The following is a 14,664-nucleotide window of genomic DNA, read 5'->3' as shown; positions in this document are numbered from 1 at the left end:
CCTTCAAGTAATTATTAAGCATGGTTGTTGCCACTTATAGCTATCAAACATTATTTTAGTTTTTGTTTATTGTGATTGAAATTTTAAGTACTGCTAACTGTCTGGCAGGAATCTCAATTGCAAAGATACATAAATACTAGCCCCAACATTAAGCAAGATCCAGTTTTTACAGTACGCAGATACAAACAACAATCACTGCTTCCAGAATGAGATTTTCACTCTGCAGCGGAGTGTGCGCTGATATGAAATTTCCTGGCAGATTAAAACTGTGTGCCCGACTGAGACTTGAACTCGGGACCTTTGCCTTTCGTGGGCAAGTGCTCTACCATCTGAGCTACCGAAGCACGACTCACGCCCGGTCCTCACAGCTTTACTTCTGCCAGTATCTCGTCTCCTACCTTCCAAACTTTACAGAAGCTCTCCTGCGAACCTTGCAGAACTAGCACTCCTGAAAGAAAGGATACTGCAGAGACATGGCTTAGCCACAGCCTGGGGAATGTTTCCAGAATGAGATTTTCACTCTGCAGCGGAGTGTGTGCTGATATGAAACTCCCTGGCAGATTAAAACTGTGTGCCCGACCGAGACTCGAACTCGGGACCTTTGCCTTTCGCGGGCAAGTGCTCTACCATCTGAGCTACCGAAGCACGGCTCACGCCCGGTACTCACAGCTCTACTTCTGCCAGTACCTCGTCTCCTACCTTCCAAACTTTACAGAAGCTCTCCTGCGAACCTTGCAGAACTGCTGTAATATATTTTTTTCATCTAACTTATTGTAATACCTGTCCACAGCTTCTATACATTCTTTAAATGACACCATTTTCGTTTGTAGCTATTACATTTTTTATTGTACTATCACAATTTCAGCTTGTGTGCGACTATCAAGTATAAGATTTGATGTTGTATAACAGCACAGAAGAAGGTTAAATGCAACTGCCTCAAACAGAAGCAGCAATCCAGACTGGGGCAGGGAAGGGAGAGGGAATTCAGGGAACAGGTGGGGCATGAGTCCACACTGCCTGGAAAAGCATACAGCAACTAGATGGCTGCAAGACAAGGCTGACAAGCACAATGTCAGGAGGCTGTGTGGGAGGGTGGGCGAGGTGGGAGGGGGGGGGGGGGGGAGATAGGAGGGGCCAGAAAGGGAACAGTAAAGGAACAGAGGAACAGAGAAAGAGAAAAGACTGGTGAGTGCATTGGAGAGAGAAGCGCACAATGAGCATGAGAGGGTGTGAATTGGGAGAAGGTGATATGACAGAGGGGGCAGAAACTGTTGGTTGGAGGGTGTGAGGACAATAGCTTACTGTAGGTTGGGGTCAGGATGATATCAGGAGTGGAGAAGTTAGGATAACTCAGCTCCCATCTGCACGGTTCAGAAAAGCTAGTGATGGAAGGAGAGAATCTAGATAGCCCAGGTAGTGAAGTAGCCATTGAAATCAAGCATATTATCTTCAGCTGCATGTTGTACCACAGGGTGGTCCACTTTGTTCTTGGCCACATTTTGTGGCAGCCATCATCCTGGTGGGCAGCTGTTGGTTGCCATACCAATAGAAAAAGCTGTGTAAAGATTGCAGGAGAGCTGATATATGACATGGCTGCTTTCACAGGTGGCCTGGTAGCCAAGCTTCTGATGGGATAGGATAAGCCTTTGACAGGTCTGAAATAGGAAGTGCCAGGTGGGTGGACTGGGCAGGTCTTGCACCTGGGTCTTCCACAGAAATATGATTCTGTGGCACCAGATTGGGACTGGGAGTGGCATAGGGATGGACAGGGACATGGAGGTTGTTCACAACTGAACACCACTTTAGGAGAGATGGGAATGATCTTGGCTAGGATGTCCCTCATTTCAGGGCATGATAATAGACAACCAAAGTCTTGAAAGACGACAAGGTTCAGTTGTTTCAGTTTGGGATGGTACCGGGTGATGAAGGAAGTGCTCCTTTGATTCTTGAAGTAGTTGAAGGATTTGGAGGTTCTGTGGGGATATGATATGGAAAATCTGTTTGTGGACTGGGGCTGGTAGATAATACTTGTCTGTGAAGGACTTTGTGAGACCTTCGGCATACTGGACAAGTGTGGTCTTCTCACTGCACTGAGAAAGACCCAGGTGTACAGCCTGCCCATTCCACCCATCCAACACTTCATATTACAGTCCTGTCACAGGTTTGTCCTACACCATCAGTCGTATGCCAGCTCTCCTGCAACCATTGCACAGCTTTTTATATTGGTGCGACTGTCAACCAGCTGTCCACCAAGATGAAAGACCACACCAAACTGTGGCCAAGAGCAAAGTGGACGATCCTGTGACCCAACATGCAGCTGAACATAACATGCTTGATTTTAATGGCTGCTTCACAAGTCAGCCCATATAGATCCTTCTGTCCAGCACCAGCTTTTCTGAACTGCGCAGATGGGAGTTGTCCTTACATTCTCCACTCCCAGAATCATTCCAGTCTCAACCTATGGTAATCCACTGTTCATACACCCTCCAACCTACAGTTTCCACATCCTCTGCTCTATCATCTCCTCCCAATTCATGTCTCCTCACACTCATTGTGATCTCTGCCAATGTATCCCACTGGTCTTCATCTGCTTCTCTCCTCCCCCCCCCTTCCCCCCCCCCCCCCGCACCACCCCCCACTGTGCTCCCTCCCCCACAGCCTCCTGATGCAGTGCTTGGAAGTCTTGTCCTGCTACCATCTAGTCCATGCACACTCTGCCAGGCAGTGCTGACTTCTCCTCCCCCCCCCTTTCCCCCATGATTCCCCATTACTCTTCCCCCTTTCCTGTCCCACTCCAGTTTTCTGCCTCTGTTTGACATGACACAATTGAATTCTATCCGGTGTGGCCCAAGAGAGTGGTCATCTGTGCACAAAGTGTGCTTGCCTGTGTGAATAAGTGTGTGTTTTCCTCTCTGAAGAAGGCCTGTACCAAAAGGTCAATGTGTAACTGTCTTTTTGTTGTGCCAGTCTGCAATTCAACATGCCACCTCTGCAGGTGGTAGCAGTCTATCCTTTTTCCTAAAGTGGTGTTCAGTCGTGAACCCACCTCCACGTCCCAGTCCATCCCTATGCCACTCCCAGTCCCAACCTGTTGCCACAGGATCATATTTCTGTGGAAGACTCAGGTGTAAGACTTTCCCAGTCCCTCCACCCAGCACTTCCTATTTCAGTCCATTAAAAGGCTTTTCCTAACCCATCAGAACCTGTGAAAGCAGCCAAGTCATATACCAGTTCTCCTGCAATCTTTACACAGCTTTTTTCCATATTTGTAGGGCCTGATGGACAGTTGGATAACAAATATTATTGATGAAGATGTAACTTCAGCTCAATGAATCAAAATATTCATATCAATAATATTTCATTAGTATCAGTGAAATGTACCTTTTAATATGTTTACCAGTTAGGTGTTGAAGTACTCTATCTTAAAAATACTGAGTGATTGTCTGTCAAGTGTTTGAGATGAAATAAATTTTGTATAGTCTCTGCCAAATTTAGTTCTTGGAGCATCACATGTTCTGAAACTAAGAGCATCTGTTGTATAAAAAATGACAAATTTAAAATATCGCCATGTCTTGGATAAATTTCTGTAAACACTATAACATGCTACTTTGCCCTAAACACATTTTTAATAAGTTTAAGTATTTTATTCCAAACTTTACTGCTGCTTTAGAGAGTTAATATTATTTTAGAAGTGACACATAACAAAAATGTTACATTGTACTTTGTTTGTCTAGGATATAATTTTGAGTTATGAGATCTTGGTAAAAGTGTCAAATTGCAAATAAAAGCAAATTAACTCTGGAGTTTATTACAAAGAAGGAACTCATCAAAATACTGACCTATGGCCACTATAAATTACACCAAACAAATATTGATTCAAAACTAAGAGTGTGACAATAATGAGCCATGACTGAACTAAAACTAAGAATGTGTTTAATAAGCCATCATTTACAGTCACAGTCATCATTGTATTTATAATCTGATAATGAAATCTTCTTGGCTGATAAGCCAAGCATTTGTGTTATCATCTTGTCACAATGTTTCAATAAGTTTACTGCCTATCATCTTCAGATGAAGATTTCTGGGAGAAGATTTTATCATAGGATATGCCAAAAAAGCTTCTAAACACCTTCTTAACAATCAATACATATCATGCTGACAGACAGGGTGAGCAGCAATCTACAACTGTTTGCTGACAATGCTGTAGTGTATGGAAAAATATCATCATTCAGTGACTGTAGGAGGATACATGATGGCTTAGACGGAATTTCTGATTGATGTGATGAATGGCAGGTTGCTCTAAATGTCAAAAAATATAAGTTAATGCAAGTGATTAGGGAAAACAATCCTGTAATGTTGGAATATGGTATTAGTGGTCTGATGCTTGATACAGTCACATCAGTTAAATATGTTAGCATAATGTTGCAAAGCAATATCAAATGAAATGAACATATAAGGGCAGTAGTAAGGAAGGTGAATGGTTGACTTTGATTAATTGGGAGAATTTTATGAAATTGTAGCTCATGTATAAAGGGACCATGTATAGAAAGCTAGTGTGATCCATTCTTGAGTACTGCTTGAGTGTTTGGGATCTCATTAGGTTGTGTTAAAGGAAGACATCCAAGCAATTCAGAGGCATCATGCTAGATTCATTACTGGTAGGTTTAGCCAGAATGCACGTACTATGGAGATGCTTTGTGAACTCCAATGGGAATCCTTAGAGGGAAGATGAAATTCTTTTTGCAGAATGCTATTGAGAAAATTCAGAAAATTGGCATTTGAAGCTGACTGCAGAATGATTCTGCTGCCACCAATATACGTCTCCCATGAGGACTGTGAAGACAGGATACAGAGGCACATAGTTATTCATTTTTCCCTCGTTCTATTTGTGAGTGTAACAGGAAAGGAAATGACTAGTAGTGGTACAAGATACCCTCTGTGGTACACCATACAGTGGCTTTGGAGCACGTATGTAGATGTTTTGCATCCTTATTATCTTACAACTAAGTTTACTATACACAAACAATATTACAGTAAATTACATGTCACAATTGTTAACTCAATCTTCATTAAATAAATTATCATGAAATTCTTCCATAAAATCTGCAATGTTGTTCATGCAATTTTAATATTGTTTTTGTTTTATGAAATTTCTTGCTTGAGTCATTTAACCATGTTTTGCATTAATTAATGCACTTTTATATGATAAAGGAAAACAATGAAATATCTGTCCCTGTCTCTTATTGTTATTATTATTATTATTTTTATTATTGTTGTTGTAAATTATCCTTGGACTCATATTTTAAGTCAGAAGGAAAAAAGTTCCAATTGTTTATTCATATAAATATGTTATTGTTAAAACTGTAAAATGACAACTAATGGGAAGAAAATATGCAATAGTAATGGGTTGTTCATTAAATGTTTAGATCATGTACCATAATAAATTATAACCAGACTTAGGGAATTGCATCTGAACACTCATTACATGTGTATTTTGTAAATATTTTACTGAAAATTTAATAATTATTTTCATTTATATTGTTTTGTTTCCACAGTGACTCTTCTTATGAATTTCCCAATTCATATTCGATAGATACTAGTGATTATTCGGATGGTCTGAAGCCAATGAAGCCATTTGGTATGGACCTGGATGTGACTAGTAACAGGAGTAGCATTATTTCTCAGGTAGGTTGGCTATTGCTGAATCAAAAGCGTGGTCTTAATGTGTGTCACAACATTGCAAGGAGACAGATTGGTTGGCCAGTGTTACCTTCAGGAGGGAAAATTCAAACTACTGCCAATAAAGATTTAAAAGTAGAAAAAAATCAATTCCTAGTGTTTGCAAGTATTTGCTCTTTCCTCAGGGATGAATGAATAAATGACTGAGAAAGGTTGAAAAGGAGGGGAATGTTAGGTGCTGTCACCAAGCAACACTGTTGGCACACTGGACTCACATTCAAGAGGAGAATGGTTTAGATCTGTGTCCAACCATCCAGATTTAGGTTTTCTGTGATTTACCTAATGGTTCCACACAAGTGCTGAGATGGTTCCTTTGAAAGGACATGGCCAATTTACTTCCCCATTATTGGAACAATCTAAGCTTGAGCTCCATCTCGAATGGTCTCAATGTCAATGGTATATTAAGCACTAACCTTCCTTCATCCTCCCTCCGTCCCTCCCTTCCCTCTCTAATGTCTCTCCATTCATGTTTATTTCTTCTCATCCTTCTGAGTGTAAATTTGGGCCAGCGAGTCTGTCTCCTGGTAAGCTTAGTTTTCTCAAGTGTTTTTTTTTTTTTTTTTTTTTTTTTTTTTTTTTTTTTTTTTTGATGATCATCATAAGGTTTCAGGCCTATGAGTCAACATGTTAAGATGTAAAGGATACATATGTGTCAAGAATTGCAATGTTCTGCTTGTTCTTTACTGTGATATCTGGTGTTGAAGTAAAGTCTGATCGAGAACCAACACTTCCTGTTTTTTAATCTTGTTTACCTCTGTATTTCAGCAATTTTGCCAAAATTTTCTGATCAAACTTCTTTTCTCAAAGTGCTGTAGCTACTGCTGGCAGTTAAGAGTACAAGTCCAACATCCAACTCTTGAAATAAAGGCAACACTTCTCATTAACAACATCTTGAATGTTGCACTCCATTTACAATAACTGTGCATTAAAAAAGTGTTTCATTTTGCAGAACATCACAAAACATTGATGAGGACAAAGACCAAAAACATTCTGTCTTCATTAACAGATGTCAGTTGAATGTATCTATATAACAAGTTTTCTCTTGTCCATGTGAAATCATAGGCATTGTCATGGTCATTCTTCCTCTATGGCCTGCACCATATCTCCAAGGCAAGAACCAAAGACATGGAATAAACCACTTAAGCATTGGGGTACTGTGAATGTGGTATGACTTTTATTGTCATCCCAACTTGCAGATATGCTGTGTCCATCCATAGATTGTCTAATACATTACGAATATAAATTTTTTATAGTGACAGTCATCATTCATATGTTTGAAAAATGCTAGTGCAACACATCACCAGCGAAGTGATATGTTACACTGCAGAATATAAGGCATATATTACATGAGTACAGTGCCTAAAGAGTAGAAAATCTACAAAAAATGAGAATGTATCACAAATCATTTTTCACTAGAACTATTTATAATTGTAAAAAAAAAATTGTTCAAATGGCTCTGAGCACTATGGGACTTAACATCTATGGTCATCAGTCCCCTAGAACTTAGAACTACTTAAACCTAACTAACCTAAGGACATCACACAACACCCAGCCATCACGAGGCAGAGAAAATCCCTGACCCCGCCGGGAATCGAACCCGGGAACCCGGGCGTGGGAAGCGAGAACGCTTCTGCACGACCACGAGATGCGGGCATTTATAACTGTAAAATCAATTTAGATAACTATGCAGCACACAAGAAAGTCACTTAATCAATACCTAAATAATGGAAGTAATGAAGGTAAACACTGACTATATAGCTGAGGCACTGAGTGCTCAAGAAGGACATAAACAAGGCCGAAGTTTACAGAATGAATTTTCACTCTCCAACAGTGTGTTCACTCATTTGAAACTTTTTGTCAGATTAAAACCATGTGCCAGACTGGGACTCAAACATGGCCTTTTGTGGACAAGTACTCTGCTGACCAAATTACATGAGCATGACTCAGGACCTGCCATTGCAGTTTTACTTCCACCAGAGTGCTCTGCCAACTGAACTGACTGAGTGCATCAAATGTGAAGCTGCAATGGCAGGTTGTGAGTCATGCTCAGACAGACAGCCAGTAGAGCACCTGCCTTCAAAAGCAAAAGTACCAGATTCAAGTCCTGTTCAGGTACACAGTTTCAATCTGCTGGAAACTCTTCAATATTGGAATTGTTAAACATTTTGACAAAATCTTTGCTCAGAACTAACAAACAATTAAACACACTCACACACACACACACACACACACACACACACACACACAGCTCTACATTGTCTGAGCTTCATAAAAGGAAGGAGAGGTTGGAGGGAAGGGAGATAACAGCTGGGAGGGAGCAGCAGCAAAGAAACATGACATTGGAGAGTATGTGGCATACAATTAAGTAGAGGAGCATTTTGGGCAGAGAAGCTAAACCACAGGAAGATGGAGATTATGGAGTGGAAAGTGTGAATTTAAATTAATGAACTGAAGTGGGAGCAGATGTTGAGGCCATAAGGATTGCAAAATCAAAGGGTACTTTGTGGGCACAATTCCCATCTATGTCGTTCAGAGAATTTGGTATGATAGGGGAACCAGACGGCACATTGTGCTCAGCAGGTCCAGGTGATTCAAAAAGAAGGAACTGATTTCAGTTGTTTATTACATACAAAGAAACACATTGTGCGTGTCACTGGACAGAGGAAGGTTCAAAGTTTTGACACAGCTGTTCTATTGTTAATTTGTAGCAACATGATAAATCCACCACAATGGAAATCATTTTGTGTGTTGGAATTTGCACAGAGTCAATTTATTCTTCAAGGGCAACTGGCATTCCACTGTCAATTCAGGAAGAACCCACCTCTGGACAAGCATATTTATGACTGGCATACAAAATTCTTGGAAGTCAGTTGTATATGCAAAGGGAAGAGCATTGGTCTACCACATACATTTGATGAAAACTTTGAATGTATCCAAGATGTGTTCACATGGAGCCCCCAGAAGTCCCCAGGATTGGCAGGCCAGAAACTTCAGCTTCCACAAACAATGGTGTGGTGTGTTCTGAAACTACACCTGCATATGATGCCTTACAAGTTACATTTACCACAGCAATTGCATCCCAGTGACCATAACAGCAGGTACAAATTTTTCACTTCAGTTCTCTTGGATATGGTAGAGGACACTTTTTCTGAATGATTCATCTTTGTGGATGAATTGACATTTTATCTATCAGGTAAAGTAAACTGCCATAATGTAAGAATTCTAGAATCACAAAATCCTGGTGTCACTGATAAACATGAAAGAAACTCACCAAAACTGAATGAGTTTTGTACCATTTCTGTTCACAAAGTTTATGGATCTTTTTCTTCTGCAGATGTAACTGTGACAGGATGTCATACCTCAACATGCTGCAAAATTGGTTGTTTTCTCAACTTCATGAAGATTCCAATCATTTTATTTTTATGCATGATGGCACCCCACCTCCTTTCACCTTGAGGTGCAGCGTTATCTTAACACCACCACCCCACGACATCATATTGGAAGAAGTGAACAACAAGACCTTGTTCATTGTTTTTGGCATCCAAGGCCATCAGACCTCATGACTCGCAGTTTTTTCTGTGGAGTTACAAAATACAGAGTCTTTGTCCCATATGTAGCAGCTACTCTTCAGGAGCTGAGAAATCGAATTGTTGAAGCCGTTGATTAATATGTGTAACTTATGGACTAATGTTTTTATGTTTCTCAAGCAGTACTTGGTGCTCCTGTAGAATGTGAGGTATAGTGTCTGTGTGAACAGAAAACTTTGAACCTTCCCCTATCCAGAGACATGCACAATGTGTTTCTATGTTTCATAGTTTGTAATAAACAAGATAAATCTGACAATGAAAAATCCAGGATGGAATGTATCCAAATACCTCTCGTCTCCCCTGTGTCTAACCTGCAGCACTTCACTGTCTGCCACCCCTACCCTACTATCCCTCCCCCACTCTTCCCCAACCTTCTCCTTACCCCCACCCAGTTACCACTCCCATCATGCACTGGTGCTGCTGCTCGCAGTTGGCTGAGACAACAGTCGTGTGTGTGAATTGTGTTTGCAAGAGAGTGTGTGTGTGCATCTGTCATCTATTTTTGACAAAGGCCTTACTGGCCAAAAGTTTTATTTGTGACACTCTTTTCATTATGCCTATCTATGAGTCAGCATCTCTGTTACAAGATTAATCTGTTCATTCATTTTGAGTCACCCTGTATTTTCTGCCACTGGGTTTCATTCATACATTCATTTACACATTGTGTTCTGTCAATTCCATCATGAAGGAGAGTCTTCAGGAATGAGTCAAGTTATACTTTAGTGCCTGAAGTGGCCACTGTTGGCTGCTTGTGTTCAGCAAACTAACAACAAATTATGATTAGTGCTAAGGTATTCAAACTGATAATCATGGTAAGTATTCCTAGATTATCTACTGATTTGATGAAATTACCTTTTCTGTGACACTTATGAGTCTCAACTTTATCTTTGATAATGATAGAAGCTGAAGAAATGAATTAAAATTTGTGGGACAGCTGGAACTTGAATCCAGGTCTCCTGCTTACTAGGCAGAGGTGCCAACCATTATACCACCATAGGAGTATGGCTGGCACAGCTCCATGGACTACCATAGTCCAGTGCTCTTACTAACACAAACTTCAGTTCATCCCTTCAACCCTTTTCTGTCCCTCTTAAATAGTCGACATTGCAGAGGCTCTCTGGTAATGGACTAAGATCCCAACTTTCTATATAACTGGGTGATCCAGCCTGTACCTCAGGCAATGCTGATGATTTAAGAAGGGGAAAAAGGGCTGAAGGCATGAATTGAAGTTTACTGGTATGCATAATTAGTGTTAACATTAATGAGGACATTATTTTCTAGTCCTATTCATGCCACTACACTTCAAAACTAATTGTTGCTTTATTCTTCTTCTTCTTCTTCTTCTTCTTCTCCTTCTCCTCCTCTCTCTCTCTCTCTCTCTCTCTCTCTCTCTCCTCTCTCTCTCTCTCTCTCTCTGAAAAGCTCAAATATTTTTTTGGCTACTCATTGAATTCCATTTTTTAAGTCACTGGCAGCTTTAATAATGGGTAATTTCCTCCTCTGGTGTCATAGATAGCCATTCTTCTCAAAATGAGATGGTTTATTTGTGACAAATTTCATTAGTGAATATACATATTGTGATGGTGCTGTTAAAATGCCAAATTTCTTAAATTTCTTGAAGAGGTAACTACACAATGACTACAAGTCAGCAGCACTTATTATTCTCACTGATCACTTTTGTGCAGTGAATACTGTGTTTGTAAGTGTTGAATTACCCCAGAAGATTATTCCACAGGCCATTATTGAGTGTGAATATGCAAAATATGTCAGCAGATTGATTCATTTGTTTTCAAGACAAGCAATTTTGTGCAAAGCAAAAGTAGCTTAAATAAATTGTTTGAGAAGTTCAGTAATATGCATCTTCTAGTTGGTGGACACATTTGGGGTCACTGTGGGAATGTCTACATCACTGGAATATCTGTGATTGCTGTGATCAGTTCCCCAGTTGCCTAGGCATTGGAACTTCAGTCAGTGTCAATGGCCTTCCTTCCCAATCAGCATCACCCACCTCTGTGTGGCTTCAACCCAATTGTTGGCACCATTTCACTATGGTTAGACATGAAATTGTATTTGGTCCATATGCTGTAAGAATTTTATGATGAATTTGTGTGCAACTTAGAGTTTTGTGTCCCACGTCCTTCAGCTTTGAAGTATGTTTCAAGTTTCCACGCCACATTACTCCCACACTGTGATGCATCTGTTATCTGCACAACAGTAGAGCTTTGTCTGCAGCAAACATGGGACATGTATTCTCTTAGAATAATGTGCCACTCTTGTTGCATTGTGCAATGGTCTTAGTGTGGGATGACATTTGTAACTTACTTTTTGAAGTCCAGTCATATTTGCATATCAGCAGGTTTTTGAAAAGTCCTCCAATGTCCCAGATAAATCAAATCTGCTCTCAGATACAGTTTTGTGATTGCCATTCATTGGGGTGGACACCTGCTCAGTGGTCATGCCAACATGAAAGACTGTGCAGAAGGTACAGCACAGTTGCCATGTGACACAACTGCTTCACAGGTGGCCTTGCCTTTGGTAGAGCAGGATATGTTCAAATGCAACTGGAATAGGGTGTGCCAGTTGTGTAAATAGGCCAGATCTCACACATGGAATGTGATCCATGTGGCAACAGGTTATCAATGGGTTTTCCCCAGCTAATGTAGAGAAATATAAACTCAAACAACAATTTTTCAGAAATTGTGTGCTGTTCATTCTGCAGATGACCTTCTGAATCAGGTATCAAGTAATGCACCCAAGAGCTTGCTGGTCATTTCATCTGTTCAAACATTGGGTCCATAACCTGTGTGTAATATGAAATTTTCTGAGTGGTAAAAACATAAAGGATCTAATTGTGGCTTAGAAACAACTCTAAAATATTTTTAAGAGCAGTTACCTCTAAGCTGCATGAATTCCATGAAAAAATCCATACTAAAAGTCATTAAAGAAACAAAAACCGGCATGATGTAACGTCCTGCTTCATTCTTTGCTGTAATAAAGTATTAATGTGAAAGCTTTTCTTATTCCAAAATAAACAAATATTTATAGATTGAATGAAATCGCGTGTGAGAATGAGAAATACAGTTCTCACTTTCTCCCTCCCTCCCTCACTACCTCTCTCCTACCTGCCCTCCCTCCCCCCTCCCTCCCCGTTGTATTGTTGATTTATGCATATAATTAAAATTAATGGTGTGTTTTCAAATATTCAGTGAAGATGTCAGTTCCATTTTGCTGCATGATGTCTTGATGATCAATCCAGTTTTCCTCAGGTGCTGTGTGTACTCACTGCCTAGACGCCAATCAGACTCTGAGGTATTTTAGCATTACGTGGCCATTAATAGCAGAGCTCAAATGCTGATGTCCAGCACTGTAATTCCAAAAAATGCACATTTTTCTCATTTTTTTCTAATTCTGATGGATGAGAGTAATAAAATGAGAGCGAGATCCCAAGTCTTGATTAAATTCAAACATCAATTTTTGTTTATTGAGTTTTGCAGCATATTCACTTCTACAGACTTCTAAATACACAGTCCCATAAATTTGATGTCTACACCATGATATGGTCTCATCAATAGCTGATTTTATTTGTTTATTCTGGGTTGGTGCTGCTATTCCTTGTACTTCTCTTCGACACAGAGATGTTCAACACATAATAAACTGGGATGGAAGTTTCAAGGCCTGGGATCAGGCATGCAGTTTATTAAAATCTCATTTTTCAGTGTTTGAAAAGACTTAGAAAGTGTGTTTCATTTCATGGAATAACAATATGGGCTCCAAAAAACAAATAAGCATCAAAGATCCCAGGAGGTGCCAAGAATTAACCTCAGCTATAAACAGCAATTAACTAGCATTTCACCTAAGCAGAAATGTGAATGCACATAATCTTCACATCTGGGGGTCAGACAACCCTCACAAGATGGTACAATTGCAATGAGATGCCCAAAAGTAAATGTTTTCTTTTTTTCATCTATATCCTGGTGGAAAGTTTATGGGCCTTTCTTATCTTGATGCACTAGAACTCTGACTCTTTCCTCAGTTAGAAGAAACAAAACCATAGAACTTAATCTGGCAGAAACATGGTGTGCTTCCTCACTGGTGTAACTCAGTATGTCATTTGTTAAATGACATTGTACCCAAGTGCTGGATTGGCTGCAAGGGTCTGGATGACAGAACTCATTCAAGGTGTCCTCCCAAGTCACCCAGCCTCATGCCATATGATAGTTACCTTTGGGGTTTAATAAAGGATCATGTGTATTTGCCTCCACTACCAGATGAACTACCCAACTTAAGAAATAGGATTGGAGCAGTTGTTGCAACAGTTAGCCCAGGCTCACTGATAAAGGTTTGAGAAGAACTCATCTATCAACTTGATGTGTGCCTTGTGATGAATGGTGCTCACATTCAACACTTACAAGAAAAACTATTTGCCTTGCTCTTTCATTTGATGTATTATTTATAATTGTAAGTTGAATGTAATAAATCCTGAAAACCTTAAGACCACCACATTCATTTTGAAACCCCCATTACCTCACACTCCATTGGAGTACAGGCAAGTGAGTATGCATAACAGTACAACATGCAACAGCTGAAGACTGACAGAAAAGTGTAAACAACATCTTGGTTAAACACCTGAAAGTACACCATTATCCAGTCACATGGCACATGACAGAAAAACAACTTTATTGCCGAAGTTCATTCTGCAGTATGCCCTTTCCTTCTGTGTACAAATGTGACAAGTATGTAATATGGGTCTGTTGTACTGTTACAATAAAAACATTATTTACTAATTTCAATAATGAAAGAATATTTTGTTCATGAACTGAACTTTAGTAACAAACTACATTGTCTAGCTTCTACTGACTACACTCATTGGTACCTTCAAAAATGTTTTGGCACATACTGCTTCATTGGAGCATTTTACTAATTATTGTTTTCGAAATGTATTTAATACTATTTTTATTTTATAACAAATAAATTTTAGTTAACCATAATTTTGACACCAAAAGTCAAATTTGTTAATTTATTTTTCTGTAATTTCTCAAACTAATGCTTCATATGGTACTTAAATATAAGTAACATAAGTTGACAAATTGATGTTACAAACTATAACAAAAACTTTATGTAAATACCAAAATTGACAATATTTTCTTCTGTCATTTCACTGTGACTGTGACTGGACTCAGAATTCTTGGTAGGTAAAACACACCATCAAAAGGTTTTTGGAAACTAATAATTTTTACCACAGGTTTTTGTGTTGCCTTAACAGAAATCTCGCTGTATCTGCTACAGTTCTTAAGGGGAATTAGCAACTTTTTAACTCAACATATTAAAAGATAATCAG

The 14,664-nt window shown here is 39.5% G+C and overlaps 1 protein-coding gene across 1 annotated transcript in view; it reads left to right on the top strand.

Moving 5' to 3' along the window:
- Window positions 1-14,664, top strand: part of LOC126209891 (serine/arginine repetitive matrix protein 2) — a 690,162-nt gene that overhangs the window by 636,363 nt on the left and 39,135 nt on the right. The window contains exon 21 of the mRNA XM_049939014.1: window positions 5,556-5,685. Coding sequence (XP_049794971.1) covers window positions 5,556-5,685 — 130 coding nt within the window. The remainder of the gene's footprint in view (window positions 1-5,555; window positions 5,686-14,664) is intronic.

This window comes from Schistocerca nitens, chromosome 10 (assembly GCF_023898315.1).
Source record: "Schistocerca nitens isolate TAMUIC-IGC-003100 chromosome 10, iqSchNite1.1, whole genome shotgun sequence".
NCBI classification, from domain to species: Eukaryota; Metazoa; Arthropoda; class Insecta; order Orthoptera; family Acrididae; genus Schistocerca; species Schistocerca nitens.
Note: the sequence above shows the minus strand (reverse complement) of the source record. Positions and strands in the feature narration are given on the sequence as shown.